The 23,079-nt window shown below is 46.0% G+C and overlaps 2 protein-coding genes across 7 annotated transcripts in view; one reads left to right on the top strand and one right to left on the bottom strand.

Annotated features, from left to right (window-relative positions):
• The window catches only part of BECN1 (beclin 1), an 84,868-nt gene that overhangs the window by 52,645 nt on the left and 9,144 nt on the right, over positions 1–23,079 (top strand). For 2 of the 5 annotated variants that reach the window (XM_050762727.1, XM_050762722.1), the window contains exons 1-3: positions 18,433–18,581; positions 18,837–18,968; positions 22,528–22,595. In XM_050762727.1, coding sequence (XP_050618684.1) covers positions 18,839–18,968; positions 22,528–22,595 — 198 coding nt within the window. In that variant the 5' untranslated portion in view covers positions 18,433–18,581; positions 18,837–18,838. Of the gene's footprint in view, positions 1–18,432; positions 18,582–18,836; positions 18,969–22,527; positions 22,596–23,079 lie in introns of those variants that run through there. The other 3 variants (XM_050762725.1, XM_050762726.1, XM_050762724.1) reach the window with 2 other exon arrangements.
• On the bottom strand, positions 84–9,806 carry PSME3 (proteasome activator subunit 3). Of its 2 annotated transcripts, none has more exons than XM_050762862.1 (11): positions 9,325–9,806; positions 8,622–8,654; positions 8,435–8,497; positions 8,136–8,240; positions 5,608–5,656; positions 5,105–5,217; positions 4,508–4,576; positions 4,295–4,362; positions 4,141–4,195; positions 3,927–4,013; positions 84–1,833 (listed from the first exon to the last, which is right to left on the bottom strand). In XM_050762862.1, exons 1-11 carry the CDS (start codon positions 9,364–9,366, stop codon positions 1,753–1,755), a joined length of 765 nt encoding a protein of 254 aa, XP_050618819.1. In that variant the 5' UTR covers positions 9,367–9,806; the 3' UTR covers positions 84–1,752. The 2 variants fall into 2 exon arrangements, with proteins under 2 accessions (XP_050618819.1, XP_050618817.1); XM_050762860.1 differs by lacking the exon at positions 9,325–9,806 and adding an exon at positions 8,743–8,899.

Here is a 23,079-nt window from a genome sequence, read left to right as displayed (position 1 = left end):
GGTGTCCATGGAGGTGGGTGTCCGAGTGTGCACAAATGCAAGCATGAGTACGTCCCTAGCCACCAGAGCATTGCACCAGGGTCTGCGGCTTTAGAAAGAGGTCAAAGTACCTGTATTTTTAATAATTTCTTGACATGGTAAAAGAATTTTACATTACGATCCAAGGGTGGTAGGGTGAGGAGGGGGGCAGTGGAACAATCCAACAAACAGAACGGGGAACTGAGAAACACATGGAGGGAAGGGGGAAGGGTTTTAGCTGGAAGGGATCTGGAGGGTGGGTGGGAGCACTGCCCAACTAAAATGCAGTTGGTTTGTTACTGAGTACTATTCGTGGGAAGACAGCATCCTGACTCCTTCTCTACAGAGTATCGGGAGTACAAATGATGCATCCCAGGTGGAAATATTATTGGGGGTTGGAAGACAGAGACAGGAAGAATAAGTCAGAAACAGACACTAAGAGTTACTGGCAGGCTGACTGCAGGTATCAACTCTCCAGCCGTGGTAGAATAAAAGAGCTGGGGGCTGACGGGGATTAACACAAAAGTTGTTAACAGTTAAGTGGTATCTCTGCAAGATTCGAGAGACAGGAGGCAACTCTTCTATAGTTTTGACTTGCCCAGTGCATTTCCACATACACAAACGTGTATATGTATGTGTGTGCGTGCACATACACATACACACCAATGACTGCTTTCCCCAGAAGCCCAACACTATAAATAAGAGAAATATTTCCCAAAAGGAAAGCCCAACATGAGCAGCAGCGTCCAGACCTCATACTTGCAGACATCTTCACCCCAACTGACAACTGGCTGGGAAAAGGCAACCAGGAGTCAAGCTTTTGCAATAATGCCAAAAAGGGCTGAGTCAGAGAGGAATAGGCCTTCCCCAAGCCCTCTGCTTCTCATCTCTCTGTTCTCCACCAACTCACCCTGGGTACCAAGAGGCTACAGTATCAGGAGGGAGGACGGGCCCAGGACGTTTGTTTGGGTAGATGACAACTAAGACAACCATCACCTCCTGAAAGGTACATGACAGGGATTGTGGAGAGGGAGGGTATGTTAGCTAATGGAGTAGGAGTGTGTGTGTGCATGTCTGTATGGGTGTATACGTACATACACATATGTGCATGTGAAAACGCCCATTATAAAAACATCGGAAGGAGCTTGGGAATTGACTGAAGGCCTAACGTGTTTCTTGTCATGATCAAGATTCAAGGTGGGATGTACACAGATGCAAAGCCCGAAGTCATCACCAGGGCAACTGTGGAAGGATCCAATGCCCCACAGAGGAAAGAAACAGTAACCTCATGTGAGGAAGAGAAGTTCATCCCCCCACCACCCTAGTTCCTAAAAAACACCTAGCACTTTCCTTCCGGTTCCCTTCAGCTTTTAACCAACTAATTATCAAAAGGAAGAAAACATACAGCGCAAGACACAGGAGGGAGAGAGGAGGAGAGTGAAAACACAAGTATTTTTGTGCCAACATCCTGCACACACAAACCTGGAGTTCTCCAGAAATTACGACAGGTTGGGTGTGGGGTATTAGGGAAGGAAATAGAAGAGTTCCTGAGGCCTGAAAAAAGAGGTAAACACATCACAGAACTAGATGAGAGTTTCATTAGACTCTAACTAAAAACAGAGAGGTGTGATTACTATTTCCAGCCAGTTTCCCCATCACGATAGTCATGTAACAAACCAAGGCAATGTCGGTCTTGAGCCAGACTCACAGAGTCCCCTGGCCCTGGCCCTGGCCTCAGTACAGAGTCTCTGCATTGCTGCTCCGGGGCCGTTTGATCTTCTCGATATTTTTCAGGATCATGTCATGTAGAGTGACCTGGGAGAAGAAGGATCAGGGAAATCACATATCTGTACAACCCTTACCTCACCAAGAAAGTGACAGACCCCTCTACAAATCCCCAAGCAATCATCTGCATACAGTAAGCCCTTAATGTCACCAATAGGTTCTTAGTAACTGCGACTTTAAGCAGATGAGCAAATCAAGTACAGAAGGTCCTCAAATAACCTGGATTTAAATAACATCATTTTGTTACAATGTTAATTAAAAAAACTTGGTTTTGATATACATCATTTTTAAAGTCACAGTTTGTAAAAATCTATGGACAACATTAGGTGAGGACTTACTGTAATTTTTTTTTTTTTTTTTTTGAGACAGAGTCTTGCTCTGTCACCCAGGCTGGAGTGCAGCGGCACGATCTCGGTTCACTTCAAGCTTTGCCTCCCAGGTTCACTCCATTCTCCTGACTCAGCCTCCGAAGTAGCTGGGACTATAGGTGCCCGCCACCACGCCCAGCTAATTTTTTGTATTTTTAGTAGAGACGGGGTTTCACCGTGTTAGCCAGGATGGTCTCGATCTCCTGACCTCGTGAAATGCCCACCTCAGCCTCCCAAAGTGCTGGGATTACAGATGTGAGCTACTGTGCTCGGCCGACTTACTGTAATTTTAATCTCACTTGAGCCTGCATTCAGGGTGGCAGCACCACCTCTCTTATACTTCAACTGGGTGTAAATGGGTATTTCTGAGGCCCCAAGTGTCTAGTAGCAACTAACAGGTATTGTGCACTTAACATAGTAAGAATTGTACCAGGTTCTTCAATGTGTTATCTCACTTATTTTAAAATTGAATGAATTTTGTAAGTAGGTACTCTTCAGTTCTTTTCTTTTTTTTTTTTTGAGACGGAGTTTCGCTCCTGTTGCCCAGGCTGGAGTGCAGTGGCACAATCCTGGCTCATTGCAACCTCCGCCTCTTGGATTCAAGCGATTCTCCTGCCTCAGCCTCCCAATTAGGTGGGATTACAGGGGTCCACCAACCATGCCCAGCTAATTTTTTGTATTTTCAGTAGAGATGGGGTTTCACCATGTTGGCCAGGCTGGTCTCAAACTCCTGACCTCATGTGATCTACCTGCCTCAGCCTCCCACAGTGCTGGCATTACAGGTGTGATCCACCACACCCGGCCTCTTCAGTCCCATTTTATTTTTTTAATTTTAATTTTTATTTGAGGCTGAGTTTCGCTCTTATTGCCCAGGCTGGAGTCCAGGGGCACAATCTCGGCTCACTGCAACCTCCGCCTCCCGGGTTCAAGCAATTCTCCTGCCTCAGCATCCCAAGTAGCTAGGATTACAGGCATGCGCCAATTTTTTTTTGTATTTTTAGTAAAGACAGGGTTTTTCCATGTTGGTCAGGCTGGTCTCGAACTCCTGACCTCAAGCGATATGTCCGCCTCGGCCTCCCAAAGTGCTGATATTACAGGCGTGAGCCACCACACCAGGCCTATTTTTATTTTTATTTTTTTTGAGACGGAGTTTCACTCTTGTTGCCCAGGCTGGAGTGCAATGGCATGCTCTTGGCTCACCGTAAACTCCACTTCCTGGGTTCAAGTGATTCTCCTGCCTCAGCCTCCCAAGTAGCTGGGATTACAGCCATGTGCCACCACGCCCAGCTAATTTTGTATTTTTAGTAGAGACAAGGTTTCACCATGTTGGTCAGGCTGATCTCAAACTCCTGACCTCAGGTGATCCACCTGGCTTGGCCTCCCGAAGTGCTGGGATTACAGACATGAGCGACTGCACCCAGCCCAGTCCCATTTTAAAGAAGAAATTGAAGTTTGAGCTTAAACAATTTGCTCGAGATCACACAATACAGGTAGAGCCTGGTTGCAAACCTAAGTCTGTCTGACTCTAACACCGATATCTTAACCATACTGTACGGCACACCCCTCCTCTCAGGCAGAAAGAAGAGAGAAACCCCGCTAGAGGACTTCATGGTTCTCAACACTCAGTTGATGAACAGAATTTAGTCTACTAATTTTACCTCAGACCCTCATCTCAGCCCTTCAGAGAATTTCAAGAATACTCTCAACAGAACTAAGTGAAGCCACAGCAACTATACAAGGACTGAGGTTACTCACATATTGATTCCTCAGCTCTGATATGATGAGCCGAAGGCTGATATATTCTTTCTCATCAATCTCTGTCACGGTGCGGCGATAGTCCTCCTGCAAGGAGGGTAGAGGAAAAAGCTAGTCCCCAAGGCCCAACTGTTCCCAGATAGCTCCTTCCCAGTAACAGTCACTGTTCACTATCCTGCCACCTCCACCCTCAGGCCACAAACCACTTACTTACCACATGGGGATATTTAGCTATTTTAGAAACCAATTTGGCTCTTGTAATATAATATCTGAAAGGAGAGAGAAGAGGAGGAAGCTGCAGGAGACCCTTGATGGTGCCCACCACCTCATCAGCCCCCAATGCCTCGGCCAAGCCCAAGCAGCCCTACCTAGAAATCTGGTCCAGATAAGATGCAGCTTCACTCTCAACAGTTCTTAGCTCTGCAACTGTTTCCTCCTAAAACAAACAAACAACAGGTGCATCAAAAGCCACTTCCATGACATCCACAGCAGCCCCAAGGAGAAAGGAAAAAAAGCTAACGCAGGGGAGATGAGAGTATCTCCCAAGCCACTCTTCCCAGTTCATAATTCAAGTACATTACCTGAATGGACACCCCAAAGTTGTTTCCATCTTCTATCCTGGGAATCAGGAGCTGTACCCACATTTTGACCTGGAGGTCAAAACATATATGAGGACCTTTGCCTGAAGGCTGAAGCCATTAAGTACACAATTCAGACGGCTGGGGCCAGATGCCAGGAACACAGAAGCCAAAATACCTAGTCTGGCCAGGCACAGTGGCTCACACCGGTAATCCCAGCAATTTGGGAGCCTGAAGCGAGTGGATCACCTGAGGTCAGGAGTTCGAGACCAGCCTGGCTAGCCATGGCCAAAATGGTGAAACCCCATCTCTACTAAAAACACAACAAGTAGCTGGGTGTGTTAGCAGGCACCTGTAAACCCAGCTACTCAGGAGGCTGAGGCAGGAGAATCGCTTGAACCCAGGAGGCAGAGGTTGCAGTGAGCCGAGATGGCGCCACTGCACTCCAACCTGGGTGACGGAGCAAGACCCCATCTCAAAAAAAAAAAACCACAAAAAAATCTAGTCTGCCAATTCCCATACCACCCGTACATCCACTGTTTCTTGCACTTCAGGGGGGGTACTTGGGGCCGGCCCATAGGTCACTAGACTGTGCCTCACCGTGTTACATTTCTCAATCAACAGCCGGATCTCAGGTTTCACTTTCTCAATAATGTCCACCAGCTGCTGGTTGCTTTTCAGCATCCCATTGGGCATCACAAACACCTTGGTTCCTGGCAGAGATATGAAGGTCAAATGATCAGGGAAGAGGGAAGGACATAGCATCCCGTCTCTCTCTCATTTTTCCTATACCTATCAGATGCTATGACCTCTGCCTTTGTCACAATCCTACCAAGACACCACTATTAGAATCAACGAGAATGTATGGAACAAAAGAACAACAGATGAGCATCTGAAACATGACAAAAGTCTTAAACCCTCTGTTTATTGGAAAACCAGGTTAAGAGCACTAAATAACAAGCATGTTTGGAGGAGCTGGGAATGCTACCTCTGGGAAGTGAGATCAGATCTTGCCTCCTGGTCGGGAGAACTAGATCCACCTGCTTCTCAGGGTTGCAAGTCAGGGGTGGGGTGAGGAGAGGTAAGGTAAGGGTGCCTCTTACCTTGGAAGGCTTCTTCACACTCATCCAACCTTCGCTTCTTATAAGTGGGCTAAGGATACAAAGAGGCAGGGATGAGCCTTCTTTTGACACCCACATGTCCATCACAAGATACCCTCCAAGCAAGTTTAATCCCTTCCTCAGCCTCATAGTTTGTGTTATTAATTTCTGCACAATTTCCTAAGTACACATAAAGCTTTAAGAAAAGGTTCTTGGGGCTGGGCGCGGTGGCTCAAGCCTGTAATCCCAGCACTTTGGGAGGCCGAGATGGGTGGATCACGAGGTCAGGAGATCGTGACCATCCTGGCTAACACGGTGAAACCCCGTCTCTACTACAAAATACAAAAAACTAGCCGGGTGAGGTGGCGGGCGCCTGTAGTCCCAGCTACCCGGGAGGCTGAGGCAGGAGAATGGCGTAAACCCAGGAGGCGGAGCTTGCAGTGAGCTGAGATCCGGCTACTGCGCTCCAGCCTGGGCAACAGAGCGAGACTGTCTCAAAAAAAAAAAAAAAAAAAAAAAAGAAAAGGTTCTTGGGAGGCGAGGCGCAGTGGCTCATGCCTGTAATCCCAGCACTTTGGGAGGCCAAGGCATGTAGATTGCTTGAGCCCAGGAGCTCGAGACCAGCCTGGGCAACACAGGGAAACCCTGTCCCCACAAAAAAATACAAAAACTAGCTGGACGTGATGGCACATGTGCCTGTAGTCCCAGCTACCTGGGAGGCCGAGGTAGGAGGATCGCTTGAGTCGAGGAGTTTGAGGTTGCAGTGACCTGAGATTGTGCCACTGCACTCCAACCTGGGTGACAGAGTGAGACTCTGTCCCCCCTCAGAAAAAGAAAGAAAAGATTCTTGCCACAAAGCAAATTATGCTGTAGTTGGGAAGACCAATCTTTCCAGAAATACAACATATTAAGTATTACAAGGAATAGGAAAAAAGAACCTATCAAAGCAGGGAAGATAATTAAGGGAATACGTACAAATCTTCTGGTTCCACAAAGGAACACATTGTTCAGTCAACAACCATGCATTCAGCAATTGCTATGGACCAGGATCAACACTAGGTGCTGGGAATACAAAGATTAAGATAGTTCCTGCCGACCGACTACGGTGGCTCACGCCTGTAATCCCAGCACTTTGGGAGGCTGAGGCGGGTGGATCACCTGAGGTCAGGAGTTCGAGATCAGTCTGGACAACATGGTGAAACCCTGTCTCCACTAAAAATTTAAAAATTGGCTGGGCTTGGTGGCGCGCATCTGTAATCTCAGCTACATGGAGGCTGAGGTGGGAGAATCACTTGAAACCGGGAGGGGGAGGTTGCAGGAAGCTGAGATCGCGCAACTGCACCCTAGCCTAGGAAACAGAGTGAGACTGTCTCAAAAAAAAAAAAAAAAAAAAAAAAAAAAAAAAGGTAGTTCTTGCCTTCCAGACGTACAAGTTCTGTCAATGAGGCGGTACTACAGACAACAATTCCGTATCATCAGTGTTATAGTAGCATGCGGACACATGACTGATAAGGACTAGCTGTTAAAGATGTACAGCAAAACAGCGATTGCAGTTACACAGCAAGAACTTCATATCCCATAACACTTATCAAGACACAGAAACAAAGTTAAGTCTTGTTCAGAACCATGGGAAAAACCAGGTAACCTGATGAAGCTAGTTCTCTCCTTTTTTTTTTTTTTTTTTGAGACAGAGTCTCGCTCTGTTGCCCAGGCTGGAGTGCAGTGTCATTATCTCGGCTCACTATAAGCTCCGCCTCCTGGGTTCATGCCACTCTCCTGCCTCAGCCTCCCGAGTAGCTGGGACTACAGGCGCCCACAACCACGCCCAGCTAATTTTTTGTATTTTTAGTAGAGATGGGGTTTCACCATGTTAGCAAGGATGGTCTCTATCTCCTGACCTCGTGATCCAACCACCTGAGTCTCCCAAAGTGCTGGGATTACAGGTGTGAGCCACCGCGCCTGGCCAAAGCTAGTTCTCTTTTATTTGAAACTCACTCTAACACTGAGAGTAGCATTAGCACATTCACTTCACATCGTAAATGAAACTCAGGGTCTAAAAGGAATATACCGGAGGCCTCGTGCAGTGACTCACGCCTGTAATCCCAGCATTTTGGGAGGCTGAGGCGGGTGGATTACTTGAGCTCAGTGGTTTGAGACCAGCCTCGGCAACATGGTGAAACCCTGTCTCTACAAAAAATACAAAAATCAGCTGGGCATGGTGGCACACTCCTGTAGTATCAGCTACTTGGCGGGCTGAGGAGGGAGGGTCACTTAAGTTTGGGAGGTCCAGGCTGCAGTGAGCAGTGCTCACGCCACTACACTCCAGCTTGGGCAAAAAAAGTGACGCCCTTTCTCAAAAATAAATAAATATATAAGAAATAAAACAACTATACTAGAGTCATCATGTCTGTAACAGTCCTAGTTCCCAGATCCAAATCCCACTGTTGCCTCTGTACATCTTAAACTGACAAGGAAACAGAGGACAGAGGACCTACTGCTCAAGAACACAAAGATAAATATAGGACACTTACACCATCCAGTCCATCATGGCTATTGGTGAGAAGAATGGGGTCAGGGACTGGGAGATTCATGTCAGAGTGGATCTGAGTTAGGTCATGGATGTTTAAGATTGGTTCCTGAAAGACACCCACCCCAAAACATTAATCTTTTCAAGCTGAACAAAGAAGTATTTGATTGAAGAGCAAGAAATGAAAGCGCTTTTACAGTTTAAAAAAATAAAAAGAAGAATCAACACACAATTAGTTCCAGTTGACAGTAATACCAGGGCCAAAAAAATAGGGGAATTTGAGGAAAGAAAAGGGTCTCTCACCTTCAGAAAACTATCAAGTTCTAACAACTTCTTTGGGAAAAAATTTGCCACCAAGTCTTCTGCCTAAGGAGGAGGGAAAATACAGCTGAATTAATATCTGTGGGAAGGTCTCTCTCTCTCTCTCTACAGATATCTCCTCTTTGGGAAACTCTCAACCAACACTCATTTTTCTATTTATTTCACTCACCTCACTTGTGATGCGTTCCCTGAAAGAATCAACCTAAAATTAACAAAGAGAGCAATTCAGTACCTGGGGACAGAGGTAAGAGCAGGATAGAGAATCCCAAATCCAACTGTCTTTCCCTCACCTTGTAACTGTAATAAGAAGCTGAGAGGCCCCCAGACTGCAAATACTTTATTTTTTTGAGGATCCATTTTTCCATCTCAGGAGAAGAAAGCAGGGCTTTGAGGGCAGCACCTGCCTGTCTCCTCTCTCCTCTCCCCTCCCTCCCTCCTGTGTCTGAAGCTGTCTGAATTTGATAAGCAGACAAAAGACAGGTAGTTAGGAAAGATGTGAGCTCACAAACGTGCCAACCCCCACCCAGACCTGGCCTATGATACCAGGCAGGCCAGCCACCAAGGGCAGGGGCAGTGTCCAGGGACGTTGTTGGGCTGGGGGATTTCCAGCTGTCACTGGCCTAAGGCCCTGAGTCCAACACGTGTCCGCGGAGGTGTCCCCGGGACTCTCCATCATCAGACGCGGTACAGAAAGCCATCCTATATTTTCCTCTCCCGCGAAGCCGACCCCGGGAGTTGGGGGCTGGGCTGAGTTGAGCGGAAGCTCAGAGCTGGTATCCCCAGGGAGACAAAGACGACATGGGGAGTAGGAAGCCAGTCAGACTGCTGGGGGATCAAAGCGAGGGGCAAAAAGGCCGGACCGGTGCCGCTACCTTGAGCTTCACTTCCTGATCCACCTTCAGCAACGAGGCCATGGCCGGGCCGGGCCGTGTCCGATCCGCTGGACACCGGAGGCGCTGTGGACTCCAGGGAGGGGGCCGGAGGGACCTGAGAAATCTCGGCTGACCTCGGGACCCGGCCGCCCTCGCTGGCTCACTCACTGCTCGCTTGCTCCCTCCCTCCGTGCCGTCCGCCCGCCCGCCGGCAGCCTGCTGCCTGGTCGCTCTCTCGCTCGCCCTCCCGGCTTTCGCCGCTCACGCCGGAAACTGCGTCACAGCCAATCGCCGAGACTCCTGCGAGGCTGTGCACGTGCGCTGCGCAGCCGCGATGAGACTCGGGTTTGGATGCTCCCCGGGGTAAAGTGTTGGGTAGGGGTGAAGTAAAAAGGAGAGCTGTGGGGAATGGTGCGCTGAGAACTGAGCCTCCGAAAGACTCGGAAACGAGTCTTTGGCCCGGAACTCGCCTTCACCGAAGGGACCTCAGTCGCTGCAGTCCCGGGGACAGCGCCGTCGCGCCCCAGTGACGTAGGCTCGGGGAAGTCGGGGACCCGGGTACTGGGTTCGGGGGTGTAGTCCCTGATTCCCGCTGCCTCTGCCCGTTTGCCGAGGCTCAAGTGTTTAGGCTAGAGCGAAAAACACAAGTGCGGTTGTACCAAGCTTTCCTGGTACATTTCCCTGCCAACTGACTGTCGTAAGCTTCCGGACCTCAAAGATCAACTACCTAATGGGCAAATTGATGCCCAGAGTAGGGCAAGACTTGTCCAAGGCGTTTCCAGTACATCCTGAGCCAGGACCCAGATCTCCTAACTTCTATGGCAGTGCTGTATCTATTTGCCTAATGGAAGCTTAAGACTATACCTCTTCATACACCCATTCATTCGATCTCTCTCTCGACATTGGATATTTCATTCAATAAAATGGGCCAGGGCACTGTCTCAGATTCTAGAAATATGTGAGTTACATATGTAGGTTGAAATCTTCTAGTAGCCACAATTAAAAAGTAAAAGAAACAAGTGAAAATTTTAGTCATATATTTAACCCAATTTATCCAAGTTCTTCAACATGTAATCAACATTAAAAAATCGAGATCTTATGCATTCTTTTCTCATACCAAGTCTTCAAAATCCAGTGCATATTTTACACTTAACTGCACATCTCAATAAGAAAATAACACATTTACAGTACAGTGCTCAGTAGCCACATGTGGCTGCTGGCTTCTGTATTGAACAGCACAGCTCTGGGAAATCAAAGGCAAACAAGATTCAAGGTTGCTGGTCCCATGGGGCATAATATTGGAAAAACACCAGAAAGTAAACTGACAAAGTAACTGCAAAATTTGATAAATATTAGGAAACAAGTGGATGACATAGAAAATACCAGAGATCTATTTTAGATCGAATGGCCAAGGAAGGCCTCTGAACAAGAGACAAGCTGCGATCTAAAGGACATAAAGGGGTTAGCATGGAAAGAGTGAGAAGAGCCTTGAGACGTATAAGTGCAGCAAACGCTCTAGGGAAGGAAAGAGACTGTCTTGAAGACAAAGACTGGTGAGCTGGGGGTGAGGAGGGTTGTTAGTAAACAATCTAGATTAAGTGCAAAAAGAGGTCATCAGATTTATATTTTGGGGTCGCTCTTGCTGTTGAACATTTATCCTAGACTGGCCTCTCTACTAAGTGCTAGGAGAATGAGGGGAATACACAATTAAATGGAGTAAAGCACAAAAGACTGACTATGGCCTTTGGAATCAGAGACCTGTGCCTCAAATCCCACCTCAGCTCCTTACTAACTGGAATCTTGGGCAAATTATTGAAATCTTGAGTCAATTCCCTCATCTGTAAAATGGAATTTTAATAATTAGTAATAAATAATAGTATGTAATATTGTAGTGTTGTGAATATTAGAAATAATATATGTAAAACAATTAGCACAGTGCTTAGATACAAAATAAATAGTAGCCACTGTCAGATAAGTAACTGATCTGTTAACGCTTAGCATGAAGAGGTTAGTCCTTAAATTACAGTAATTATTTTCATTCCTGCTTTCAAGCTCAAAGTCCTTTTCAGCTTATAGAAGGCCACATATAACATAGCTCATACTATCCATCTTGCTCATAAACATCTAACAGTTTTCCCCCTTTTACCTCTGTTTTCTGTTAACACATTTCCCCGGGAACTGTTGAGATCCGATTTGAAACTTCAGGAATTATTTCCCACATTAACTCCATCCTATTTTAAGTATGCCACTATTCTGTATTTCTTTCAGAATTTATAACATAAACTGGAAAACTTAATATGTTTGTGTCTGTTAAAATATGCTTTGTTCTCAAATAATTATGTTTTGTCTCCTTCAAGTAGGTTATAAGACAGATACACATTCTCTTTATTTCCCTTCCTCCTCCCCATCCAAGTGTTTTATATAATACTCTATTCATTCATTTGTTTATTCAGTGAACAACTGGAGGGTACCACTACATTTAACAATAACTATTCATTTCTGGGTGCTTACAAGTCACATGTGATCACTGATGACTGGTCTAATTTTAAATTCATGTCCCGAAATCTCATATGAGTGCACAACACTGCCTGAGCTCCTACTACATGCTCCTGACGAGTTTGCTCTCCCCCTCCCAATGACTGTCATACTTTCTCATCTCCCTGAACCTCCAGTATTCCTTCTCTCCCACCTCCAACTTAGGTCTGGGCTCATTCTTTATTGAGAAAACAGAAGCAAATGAGAACTTCCTCATCATCTCACCACCAAATCTGCCAATCTGCAAAATACTTTCTGCCTTTCCTCTTTCATTGAAGGAAACATACCTGTTCCCATCTCTTCCTTTTGTTCCTTGGATTCCATCCCCTTTCACTTTCTCAATGTCTGTGCCCATGATTAGCCCCTCGTTTTCCTACATCACATTTCTCCTCTGCTGGGTCATTTCCAGACATGACCAATATCCCCTATCTTGAATAAACTCCCCCCGCCGAATCCAGGTTCCTCTGTAGCTATTACTCCCTTTCTGTGCTCTCTTTCCTGGCAAGACTTCTTGAATTATTTGTCTCTTTCTCTACTTCCTCATGCCCCCTTTACTCCAGTCCACTCTAATCAGACTTCTCAACCCCACTTTCTCAATGATACAATTTTTGTTAGGTTACCAGTGACTTCCATGTTGACAGTACCAGTGGTCGGTCACCTCTCATCTTATTTGAACCTCTCAGTAGTACTCAACATCTTAGCCACTCCCCTTCTTAAAATACACACAGCAGCCTGTTCTGATCTTTCTCCAGCCTCAACAGTGATTCCCCATTTCCTTTGCTGGCTCTTCCTCCTCTGCTCCACTTCTTAATGGTGGCATGCTTCAGGAGACTTATGTCGTTTATTCTCTACTTACACTTTCTCCCTAAGAGGATCGATGCATGTTCATAGCTTTAAGTATCATCTGTATGCGGCTGGGCACAGTGGCTAATGCCTGTAATCCCAGCACTTTGGGAGGCCAAGGCAGGCAGATCACCTGAGGTCGGGAGTTCGAGACTAGCCTGAACATGGAGAAACCCCGTTTCTACTAAAAATACAAAATTAGCCGGCACGATGGCACATGCCTTGTAATCCCAGCTACTCGGGAGGCTGAGGCAGGAGAATCACTTGAACCTGGAAGGTGGAGGTTGTAGTAAGCGAAGATCGCGCCATGCACTCCAGCCTGGGCAACAAGAGCGAAACTCTGTCTCAAAAAAACAAAAAAAATCATCTGTATGCTGATTTGAGGGCCCCAGGTTCGTATCTCCCATCTGACATCTTCACTGAGTTCCAACCATCTATTTGATGTTTCTACTTGGAAACCTAATGAGCATATCAAACTTAACATGGCCAAACCAGAATTCTTGATTCTCCCACACACCTGTTATTTTCCTATTCTTCTCCATCTCAGTAATTGACATAACTGTTCACCCAGTTGTTCAAACCAAAAACCTAACAGTCAATCTTGATTCCTCTCTTTCCCTCATGTTTCCACATTCAATCCATCAGCAGGTCCTGTCAGCTTTCCCTGTATAATGCATCCTGTATGAGTGTGCTTTCCTCCATCTCTTGTTAGCCTGGCCAAAGCCACTGTCATCCTTTGCTAGGACTATTACAATAGGCTCCTATCTGGTCTCTCCATTTCCACTCTTGCCACCCCCTACCAACTGTCACATTCTATTCTTCACTCAGCACCAAAATTTATCATTGATTGATTGATTGACTGAGACAGGATCTTGCTATGTTGCCCAAGGTGGTCTCGAACTCTTGGGCTCAAGGGATCCTCCCGCCTCAGCCTCCTGAGGAGCTGGGATTACAGGTGCACACTAGGCCAGCTCAAAATAATTTTTTAATATATCAACCACAGACATGGTAGCATCTACTCAAGCTGAATATCTATACCTAGGGAAGACAGGGAGAGAGAGAGAGAGATCCCAGAAACCTCAATTCTAGGGACCCACCCAAGAGAAATGCATAAATATATTCACCAAAAGACATGAACAAGAATGTTCACAGCGACGCTATTCACAATAGACCCAACTGGAAACTACCCGGATGCCTCTTAACAGCAAGACAGATATCTGTATTTTAATATAGTCACACAATGGAATACTACAAAGTATTGAGAATGTATGAACTACAACTACACAAGGTGGGTGAATCTCATGATAAGCAAAAGAAAACAGAAACAAAAGAGTATGTCATGTATGATTCCATTTACATGAAATTCAAAAAACAGTCAAAACTCAATCTAGGGTGTCAGAATTGATGATATTGTTTGTCCTTAGGGTGGGCATCAACTAGAAGGAGGCATGGGAGAGGGAGTTGGGTGTTAGTTACATTGACGTGTTCATTTTGTAAAAATTCATTGAAAATACACATATGATTTATGTCCTTTCCCCTATATATTCTATCCCCCAGTAAATAGTTTCTTTTTAAGTCACCCAGTCATGTCTCTTCCCTACTTATCACCCTCAGTGGTTTCCAGATAACACAGGCCTTCCTGAATCCCCCAGTTGAAGTAGCTCCTCCCACCCTGCCCCCACTTACTCTCTATCACATCACCCTTTCACCTACTGTATTAGCTTTCCAGGGCTGCTGTAGCAAAGTACCACAAAGTGGATGGCTTAGAACCAGAAAAAATATATTGTCTCAGAGTTCTGGATGCTAGAAGTCCAAAATTAAGGTATCAGCGGGACCATGTTCCTTCTAAGGGAGCCAGAGAAGAATCCGTTCCAGACCTCTTTCCTAGCTTCTGGCAGCCTCAGGTCTTCCTTGGCTTAGAGGTCACCCTGTGTCTCTTTACATCATCTTCCTTCAGACACAGTACGTGTCTGTCTCTGTGTCCAGATTGCCCCTATTTATAAGGACGCAGTCATATTGGTCTAGGGCTAACATTAATGACCTCATCTGCAACGATCCTATTTCCAAAAAAGGTCACATTCCCATGTGTTAGTCCCAGATGTTAGGACTTCAACATCTTCTGGGGCCACCACTCAACCCATAGCATGTGCCATTATTTGAAATTATCTTATTAACTTGGTTACATGTTTATTGTCAACTTCTCCCCTCTAGAATATAAACTATCAGAGCAGTTCACCAGTATATCCTCTCAGACCTAGAATAGGGACTGGCACATAATAGATCCTCAATAAACATCTGTTGAATCGATGACTGAGGATATGTTGTGGATTATTCACTAATCCCTCAAGCACTACATACACTGACTACATATACTTCCCAAGTGGGAGGGCACACAGAGCATTCACTATGTAACAGTCATTGCCCTGTGTTCCACTTGTATCAGCTCATTTATCACACTACCCTTTATGATATTTACTATTGTATACTATTATTCTCATTTTGTAAATAAGAAAACAAAGCACAGAACAGTTAAATGAATTGCACAAGGTCACATGGCTAGTGGATGGTAAAGAACCAGGTGGTCTCAACTTCCAAATCTTCAGTTGTGACACTATACGCCCTACCTCTCTAGAAGCCCGTTACTTCTCTATGCTTTTCTGAGAAGGTGTTAGGGACAGCCAAGCAGGAAGAAACGCAGGACGATGAAGCAGCCATACCAGGACTAGGGGAGAATTCTTTGGGGATGATTCCAGTCACCTCTCCTAAAGGGGCTTTCATGCTGAAAGAGCCAAGAAGAAGAAGGATTGTAAACACTATCCCTAGTCACAAAACCAGGAGAAAAATCAATCTAGTTCCACATATCACATCCAATACCAACTATAAGAAGACCACATACATTTAAAAGAAAAGAAAGACACTTCTGGAAGTGGGAATAACTTTCTAAGCAATATAAGTCATCAAGAAAAATAAGCAGATTTGACTTGAAAATTTATAACTTTCTGAACATCAGGAAAATACGTTAAAGCATTTCATGAAAAATTGCTACAAATACTGAGAAAAATACTAAGAATTCAATACCTAAATAATGAAAGAATGCAAACATAATTCATAAAAAAGTAACTACTGCTTGAGCCTGGGAAGCAGAGGTTCCAGTGAGCTGAGATTGCACCACTGCACTCCAGCCTGGGTGACAGAGTGAGACGGTGTCTCTTTAAAAAAAAAAAAAAAAAAAAGGCATGGTGGCTCACGCCTGTAATCCCAGCACTTTGGGAGGCCGAGGCGGGCAGATCATGAGGTCAGGAGATGGAGACCATCCTGGCTAACACGGTGAAACCATCTCCACTAAAAATACAAAAAATTAGCCGGGCGTAGTGGCGGGTGCCTGTAATCCAGCTACTCGGGAGGCTGAGGCAGGAGAATGGCGTGAACCCGGGAGGGAGAGGTTGCAGTGAGCCGAGATTGCACCACTGCACTCCAGCCTGGGCGACAGGGCGAGACTCCATCTCAAAAAAAAAAAAAAAGGTAACTACAATAAGCAAATACATAGCAAAAAGTTCAGCCTTATCACCAATGAATGATGCTAATTAAAATAACAAGGAAGTGCCATTTTTTGCTTTTGTTCCCCAAATATATGATACCCAGTACTGGCCAAGGCAATATGAAAACAGGCTTCCTCATACATTATTGGAGGCAGAATATAATTATGTACAAGCACTTTGGAAAATGATTCCCAATGTTAAAGAAGAGACATTAAATAGCCGACAGAGTCTTAATTCTATAATCCCAGTTATGAGTCTCTATCATAAGTAAGTAGTCAGCTCTTCATTGCAGCATTATTGTAATCACCCAAAGGGGAAGTAGAATTTCCAGCAGTAAAAAAAAAAATACACTAAGGTAGTACATTTAGTGTAGTGTAATGTAGCCATGATAACTACAATAACTGTGTAGCAATATAGAAAAATGTTAAATTTAAAAAGCAGAAACCTGGGCAACAAAGTGAGATCCTATCTCCTTTTTTTTTTTTTTTTTTTTTTTTGAGATGGAGTCTCACTCTGTCACCCAGGCCGGAGTGCAGTGTGAGACCCCATCTCTACAAAAAATTTAAAAATTAGCTGGGCGTGGTAGCGATCACCTGTGGTCCCTGCTACGCCAGAGGTTGAAGCAAGAGGATTGCTTGAGCCAGGAAGTCAAATCTGCAGTGAGCCATGTTTGTTCATTCCGCTTCACTCCAGCCTGGGTAACAGAGTAAGACACTGTCTCAAAATAAAAATAAAATAGACAATACTACATACAATTTTGGGTTAAGCAGTGGTTTCTCTTACACCAAAAGCATAAGCCTTGGACTTTATTGAAATGAAAAACTTTTGGCCAGGCACATTGGCTCACACCTGTAATCTCAGCACTTTGGGAGGTCACAGTGGCGGGGTTGCAAGGGGAGACAGGAAATGTTCTAAAATTGGATTATGGTGATAGTTGTGCAACTCTGTAAATGTACTAAAAATCATTGAACTGTACATTTAAAAAGTGTGAGTCTTACGGTATGTAAATTATACCCCATAAAGTTGTTTTTAAAAATGAAGTAAGTCCCTCTGCTCAAGACCCAGCCATCTCATCTCATTCAAAGTGAGAGCCAGAGCTTTATATTCCCTGTGAAAGCCTAGGTGGTAGACAGCTCAACACCCTTACCTCCCTCACCCCCTTACCTCCCTCACCCCATTTTCTGTATCTCTTTTCCTTGCCCATCTTCTAGCCACACCAGTCTCTGCTAATCCCTGAACAGGCACCCTCTGTGCTCTTGCTGTTCCCTTGGCCTAGAATGCTCTTCCTTTAGATGTAGGCAAGAATTCGTTCCTCACCTTCTTCAAGTCTTTATTTGAATAACACTTTCTTTTTTTGTGATTTTATTTTATTTTATTTTATTTTGCGTGTGTGTGGTTTTTTTGAGATGGAGTCTCCTTCTGTCACCCAGGCTGGAGTGCAGTGGCGTGATCTTGACTCACTACAACCTCCACCTCCAGGGGTCAAGCGATTCTCCTACCTCAGCCTCCTGAGTAGCTGGGATTACAGGAGCACGCCACCATGCTCAGCTAATTTTTGTATTTTTAGTAGAGACAGGATTTCACCATATTGGCCAGGCTGGTCTCGAATTCCTGACCTTGTGATCCACCCACCTTGGCCTCCCAAAGTGCTGGAATTACAGGCGTGAGCCACCATGCCCAGCCTTTTCTTGTTGTTGTTGTTTTGAGATGGAGCCTTGCCCTGTGGCCCAGGCTGTAGTGCAGTCGCCCAATCTCGGCTCACCGCAACCTCTACCTCCAAGGTGCAAACGATTCTCCTGCCTCAGCCTCCCGAGTAGCTGGGATTATAGGCGCGCACCACCACGCCCGGGGAATTTTTGTATTTTTAGTAGAGATGGGGTTTCACTGTGTTGGCCAGGTTGGTCTCGAACTCCTGACCTCACGTGATCCGCCCTCCTCGGCCTCCCAAAGAGCTGGGATTACAGGCGTGAGCCACCGCGCCCGCCTCTCCCTGAATTTAGAGAATAGCGGAGCCTCCCCATTCTCTGCGTAATTGGCGCCTACGCTTCCCGTGGTAACCTTGGTCGTCCGCTGAAGCCCGCTGCTTTTCCCAGCCTGGCCTCTGGGGGTCGCTGCCGGGCCCGTGAGCCTGTGGACCAGGAGCTCGTGCTGCCGTCGTGGCGTCACGTCCGGTCTCGGGCGGAAGTTTTCCGCCGGCGGACCGGGAAGTCGCTGAAGACAGAGCGATGGCAGTTCTGGAGGCCTCGCTCTGGGACCGACCCGAGGCCACAGTGCCCCCGCGGTAGACCGGACTTGGGTGACGGGCTCCGGGCTCCCGAGGTGAAGAGCATCGGGGCTGAGGTGGGACCTTAGAAGGGAGTTTGAGAACCCTCACGGCTCTTATTGGAGTCCCTTCCCTGACCCTGGGTTCTGAACTATCCTTGCTCAGGCTGCCCCGGAAGCAGGTCCGCCCCGTTATCATACCATTCCTAGAGGGAACGGCGCAGACTGGGAGTTCCCTTCTTTTACCGTCGTCACCAAGGCATGTAGTAACCCCGGGCCGGAGGTTCAAGGGCGTCGCTTCTCCATAATATTGCCTCTTTTCCACCGCCGCAGGGATGGAAGGGTCTAAGACGTCCAACAACAGCACCATGCAGGTGAGCTTCGTGTGCCAGCGCTGCAGCCAGCCCCTGAAACTGGACACGAGTTTCAAGATCCTGGACCGTGTCACCATCCAGGAACTCACAGGTCAGCGAGACCCTTGGAAAGAGGGTGGTCAAGAATGTGGAAGGTGGGCAGCTTTGGTGATATAATTCTTATGGTGGCTGTGTAGTCTGCCACAAACTCATCGTGTGAACCTAGGAAAGTCACTTCATCTTTCTGGCTCCCTGTTTTCTCCTCGGGAACATAAAGCATTCTGACACTGTGGGCTTCTGAGAGCATTCTGACCGACCAGGAGCGATGGCTCACGCCTGTAATCCCAGCATTTTGGGAGACCGAGGTGGGCAGATCACCTGAGGTCAGGAGTTCGAGACCAGCCTGGCTAACATGGCGAAACCCCGTCTCTCCTAAAAATACAAAAATTAGCCGGGCGTGGTGGCACGCGCCTGTAGTCCCAGCTACTCGGGATGTTGAGGCAGGAGAATCGCTTGGACCCGGGAAGTGGAGGTTGCAGTGAGCTGAGATCGCACCACTGCACTCCAGCCTGGGCAACAGAGCGAGGCTCCGTCTCAAAAAAAGAGCTTTCCGTAGCAAAAGAAGGGTCCTTATTTTCTGCTCCTGCTGTTTCAGAGAAAAGGAATATGTATGTATAATAATAAATGATGTTTGTTGAGGACTTACTATATAGTATTACCAAGTGCATTACACATGTTACTTCATTTAGTCCCTGTAACAACCCCTATGGGGTACACCATCATTACATCATTTTTCAGATGAAGAATTGAGGCACAGTGAGATTAAGTGACTCACCTGAGGTCCAACAGCTGGTAAATGGAGTAGAGTCTTAAAGTCTGAAGAATTTGCTGGACGTGATGGCTCATGCCTGTAATTTCAGTGCTTTGGGAGGCTGAGGTGGGAGGATCGCTTGAGCTCAGGAGTTCTTCTGTTTTTTTTTTTTTTTTTTTTTTTTTTTTGAGACGGAGTCTGGCTCTGTCGCCCGGGCTGGAGTGCAGTGGCCGGATCTCAGCTCACTGCAAACTCCGCCCCCCGGGTTTATGCCATTCTCCTGCCTCAGCCTCCCGAGTAGCTGGGACTACAGGCGCCCGCCGCCTCGCCCGGCTAGTTTTTTGTATTTTTTAGTAGAGACGGGGTTTCACCGTGTTCGCCAGGATGGTCTCGATCTCCTGACCTCGTGATCCGCCCGTCTCGGCCTCCCAAAGTGCTGGGATTACAGGCTTGAGCCACCACGCCCGGCCAGCTCAGGAGTTCTAAGACCAACCTGAGCAACCTAGCAGAGATCTTGTCTCTACTAAAAAAAAAAAAAAAAAAAAAAAAAAAAGCTGAGTGTGATGAGTGGTAGAGGCTGAGGCAGGAGGATCACTTGAGCCCAGGAGGTCAAAGCTGCAGTGAGCTATGATCATGCCACTGCACTGCAGCTTGGGCAACAGAGCAAGACCCTGTGTCAATAAATAAATAAATAAATAAAAAAGGCCAGGAGTGGTGGTTCACACTTGTACTCCCAGCACTATGGGAGGCTGAGGCAGGTGGATCACTTGAGCAGGAATTCGAGACTAGCCTGGGCAACACAGTAAGACCCTGTCTCTATAATTAAAAAAATAAAAAACCCCAAAACCCCGCAAAGTCGGAAGAATTCAGATTAAGTCAGACAGTAAAAGAGAAGACTGAATAGGCAGCTTAGATAAACTTATGGGCCTGGAGTCAGCCTGCTTGGGTTTAAATCCTGGCTGTCATTTACTAGCTGAACGACTTTTTGCATGTTACTTCTTTTCTCCAAGCCTTGGTTTCTGATTTGTCTGTAAAATGTTGAACTGCCTCATAACGAATTTATAAAGTTCAAATATGACAAACCACAGAAACACTTAGGAATATGCTGGGCAAATAGCATTCAATAAATGTTAGCTGCTATTATTACCTGGTTTCTTTTTTTTTTTGTGGGGAAATTAGCTCTTTTTTTTTTTTTTTTTTTTTTTTTTTTTTTAGATGGAGTCTCGCTCTGTTGCCAGGCTGGAGTGCAGTGGCACAATCTCAGCTCACTGCAACCTCTGTCATCCTCCCGAGTAGCTGGGACTACAGGCACACACCACCACGCCCAGCTAATTTTTGTATTTTTAGTAGAGACAGGGTTTCACTGTGTTGGCCAGGATGGTCTCGATCTCTTGACCTTGTGATCTGCCCGCCTCAGCCTCCCAAAGTGCTGGGATTACAGGCGTGAGCCACCGCGCCCAGCCGAAATTAACTCGTTTAATAACAGTTTTTGACTTTTTATTATGGAAAATTTCAGACCTATATAGTCAAGAGAATAGCATAGCCTGCCTTGTATTCATCACCCAGCTTCAACAATCAGCCATATTCTCACATTCTTATGTTATCTACACCTCCACTCACCTCCCATCCCCTGCTCAATTATTATGTTTTTCACATCTTTTTAGAAAGGTAAATTGTCGTGCCTTGAAATATATGAATCTTAGCTATGCATTTTTGACAAATGGATACACTCATGTAATCTGGATCACTGCAATTTAGCAATGTTTCATCTTCCCAGAAAGTTTCCTTATGTTCCCTCCTTGCTATTCTGGGGGAAACAGATGTTTACTTTTGTGATGGAAAATTTCAGAGTATATCATGAACCCCTGTGTACCCATCACCTAGTTGCAACAATTATCAACACATATTTCATCAAGCTTTATCCACAACCCCATCCATTCCTTTCCACCCTGAATTGTTTTGAAGCAAATCCCAAGCATAAATACTGTAAATATTTCTGTATTTTTGACAGGTAAGGATTCTTAAAAATAAATGATACTGGCCGGGCACAGTGGCTCAGCCTGTAATCCCAGCACTTTGGATAGCCAAGACGGGTGGATCATGAGGTCAGGAGATCAAAACCTGGCTAACGTGGTGAAACCTTGTCTCTACTAAAATACAAAAAATTAGCTGGGTGTGGTGGTGCGCGCCTGTAGTCCCAGCTACTCGGGAGACTGAGACAGGGGAATCACTCGAACCCGGGAGGCAGAGATTGCAGTGAGCCGAGATCGCGCCACTGCACTCCAGCCTGGTGACAGAGCGAGACTCCATCTCAAAATAATAATAATAATCATGACACCCTTATGCCTTAAAAAAGTGAACATTTCCTTCATCTGATTTAATGGGGGTGAGGAGGACCACAGATTCTTTTTGGTGTAAATGGTACTTTAAGAAAAATTAGGCCGGGCGCGGTGGCTCAAGCCTGTAATCCCAGCACTTTGGGAGGCCGAGACGGGCGGATCACGAGGTCGGGAGATCGAGACCATCCTGGCTAACATGGTGAAACCCCGTCTCTACTAAAAAATACAAAAAACTAGCCGGGCGAGGTGGCGGGCGCCTGTAGTCCCAGCTACTCGGGAGGCTGAGGCAGGAGAATGGCGTAAACCCGGGAGGCGGAGCTTGCAGTGAGCTGAGATCTGGCCACTGCACTCCAGCCTGGGCGGCAGAGCGAGACTTTGTCTCAAAAAAAAAAAAAAAAAAAAAAAAGAAAAATTGGAGGTGAGGGTGGTGATGAGAATATTTCAGACTCTTTTCCCATACTTTCAGATGCCCTCCTGCTTTGATAAGACTGTGTCTGACCCAATATTTTCCTTGCCCTTAGCTCCATTACTTACCACAGCCCAGGCGAAACCAGGAGAGACCCAGGAGGAAGAGACTAACTCAGGAGAGGTAATAGAAGTGCCGTCTCCCCTATCTTCCTCACGTAGTAAACATTCCAAATGGGAGATATGATATGAAAACACAGGAATGCAGGCTTGGTTTCTGCAGGCTACTTGGCACTTCTAGAGCCCCCAGACTTTTGGGGTCTCTGGGTAAGGAGACATTCTACATGATCAGGCTGTTGTGCACTATTGGAGGTACAGATCTGCACCTGAGGTCACAGGGTTACTGAGTGAGCCATTTTAAAATGTTAGAAAGGGCTCTTTACTTGAAGCAGAATTACAAATTATTGTCAGTTGGAGATGGGATGGTCTGTGTGTCCAGGTCGTTCCAGAGCATTGATTTGCATCTGTTGTTCTAGCTAGTTGTTAATATCTGCTCGTCTGCATTCTCAAAAGCATCCTGGTTAGGACAGCGAATTGTATGATTACCCTGGACAGAAAGAATTGTCAGTGTTAGAGAACATGTCATTTTAAGTTGTGATAATATCAGT

This window comes from Macaca thibetana, chromosome 16 (genome assembly GCF_024542745.1).
Source record: "Macaca thibetana thibetana isolate TM-01 chromosome 16, ASM2454274v1, whole genome shotgun sequence".
NCBI lineage: Eukaryota > Metazoa > Chordata > Mammalia > Primates > Cercopithecidae > Macaca > Macaca thibetana.
Note: the sequence above shows the minus strand (reverse complement) of the source record. Positions and strands in the feature narration are given on the sequence as shown.

Bases quoted from the DNA above. Each gene is read 5' to 3' on its own strand.
- PSME3 (XM_050762860.1), bottom strand. From the start codon at position 8,817: ATGGAAAAATGGATCCTCAAAAAAATAAAGTATTTGCAGTCTGGGGGC. The intron at 8,241-8,434 runs GTGAGAGACCCT...GGTGTCTTTCAG, and splicing joins AACTTGATAGTTTTCTGAAG to GAACCAATCTTAAACATCCA. The intron at 4,363-4,507 runs GTAATGTACTTG...TGTTTGTTTTAG, and splicing joins ACTTTGGGGTGTCCATTCAG to GAGGAAACAGTTGCAGAGCT.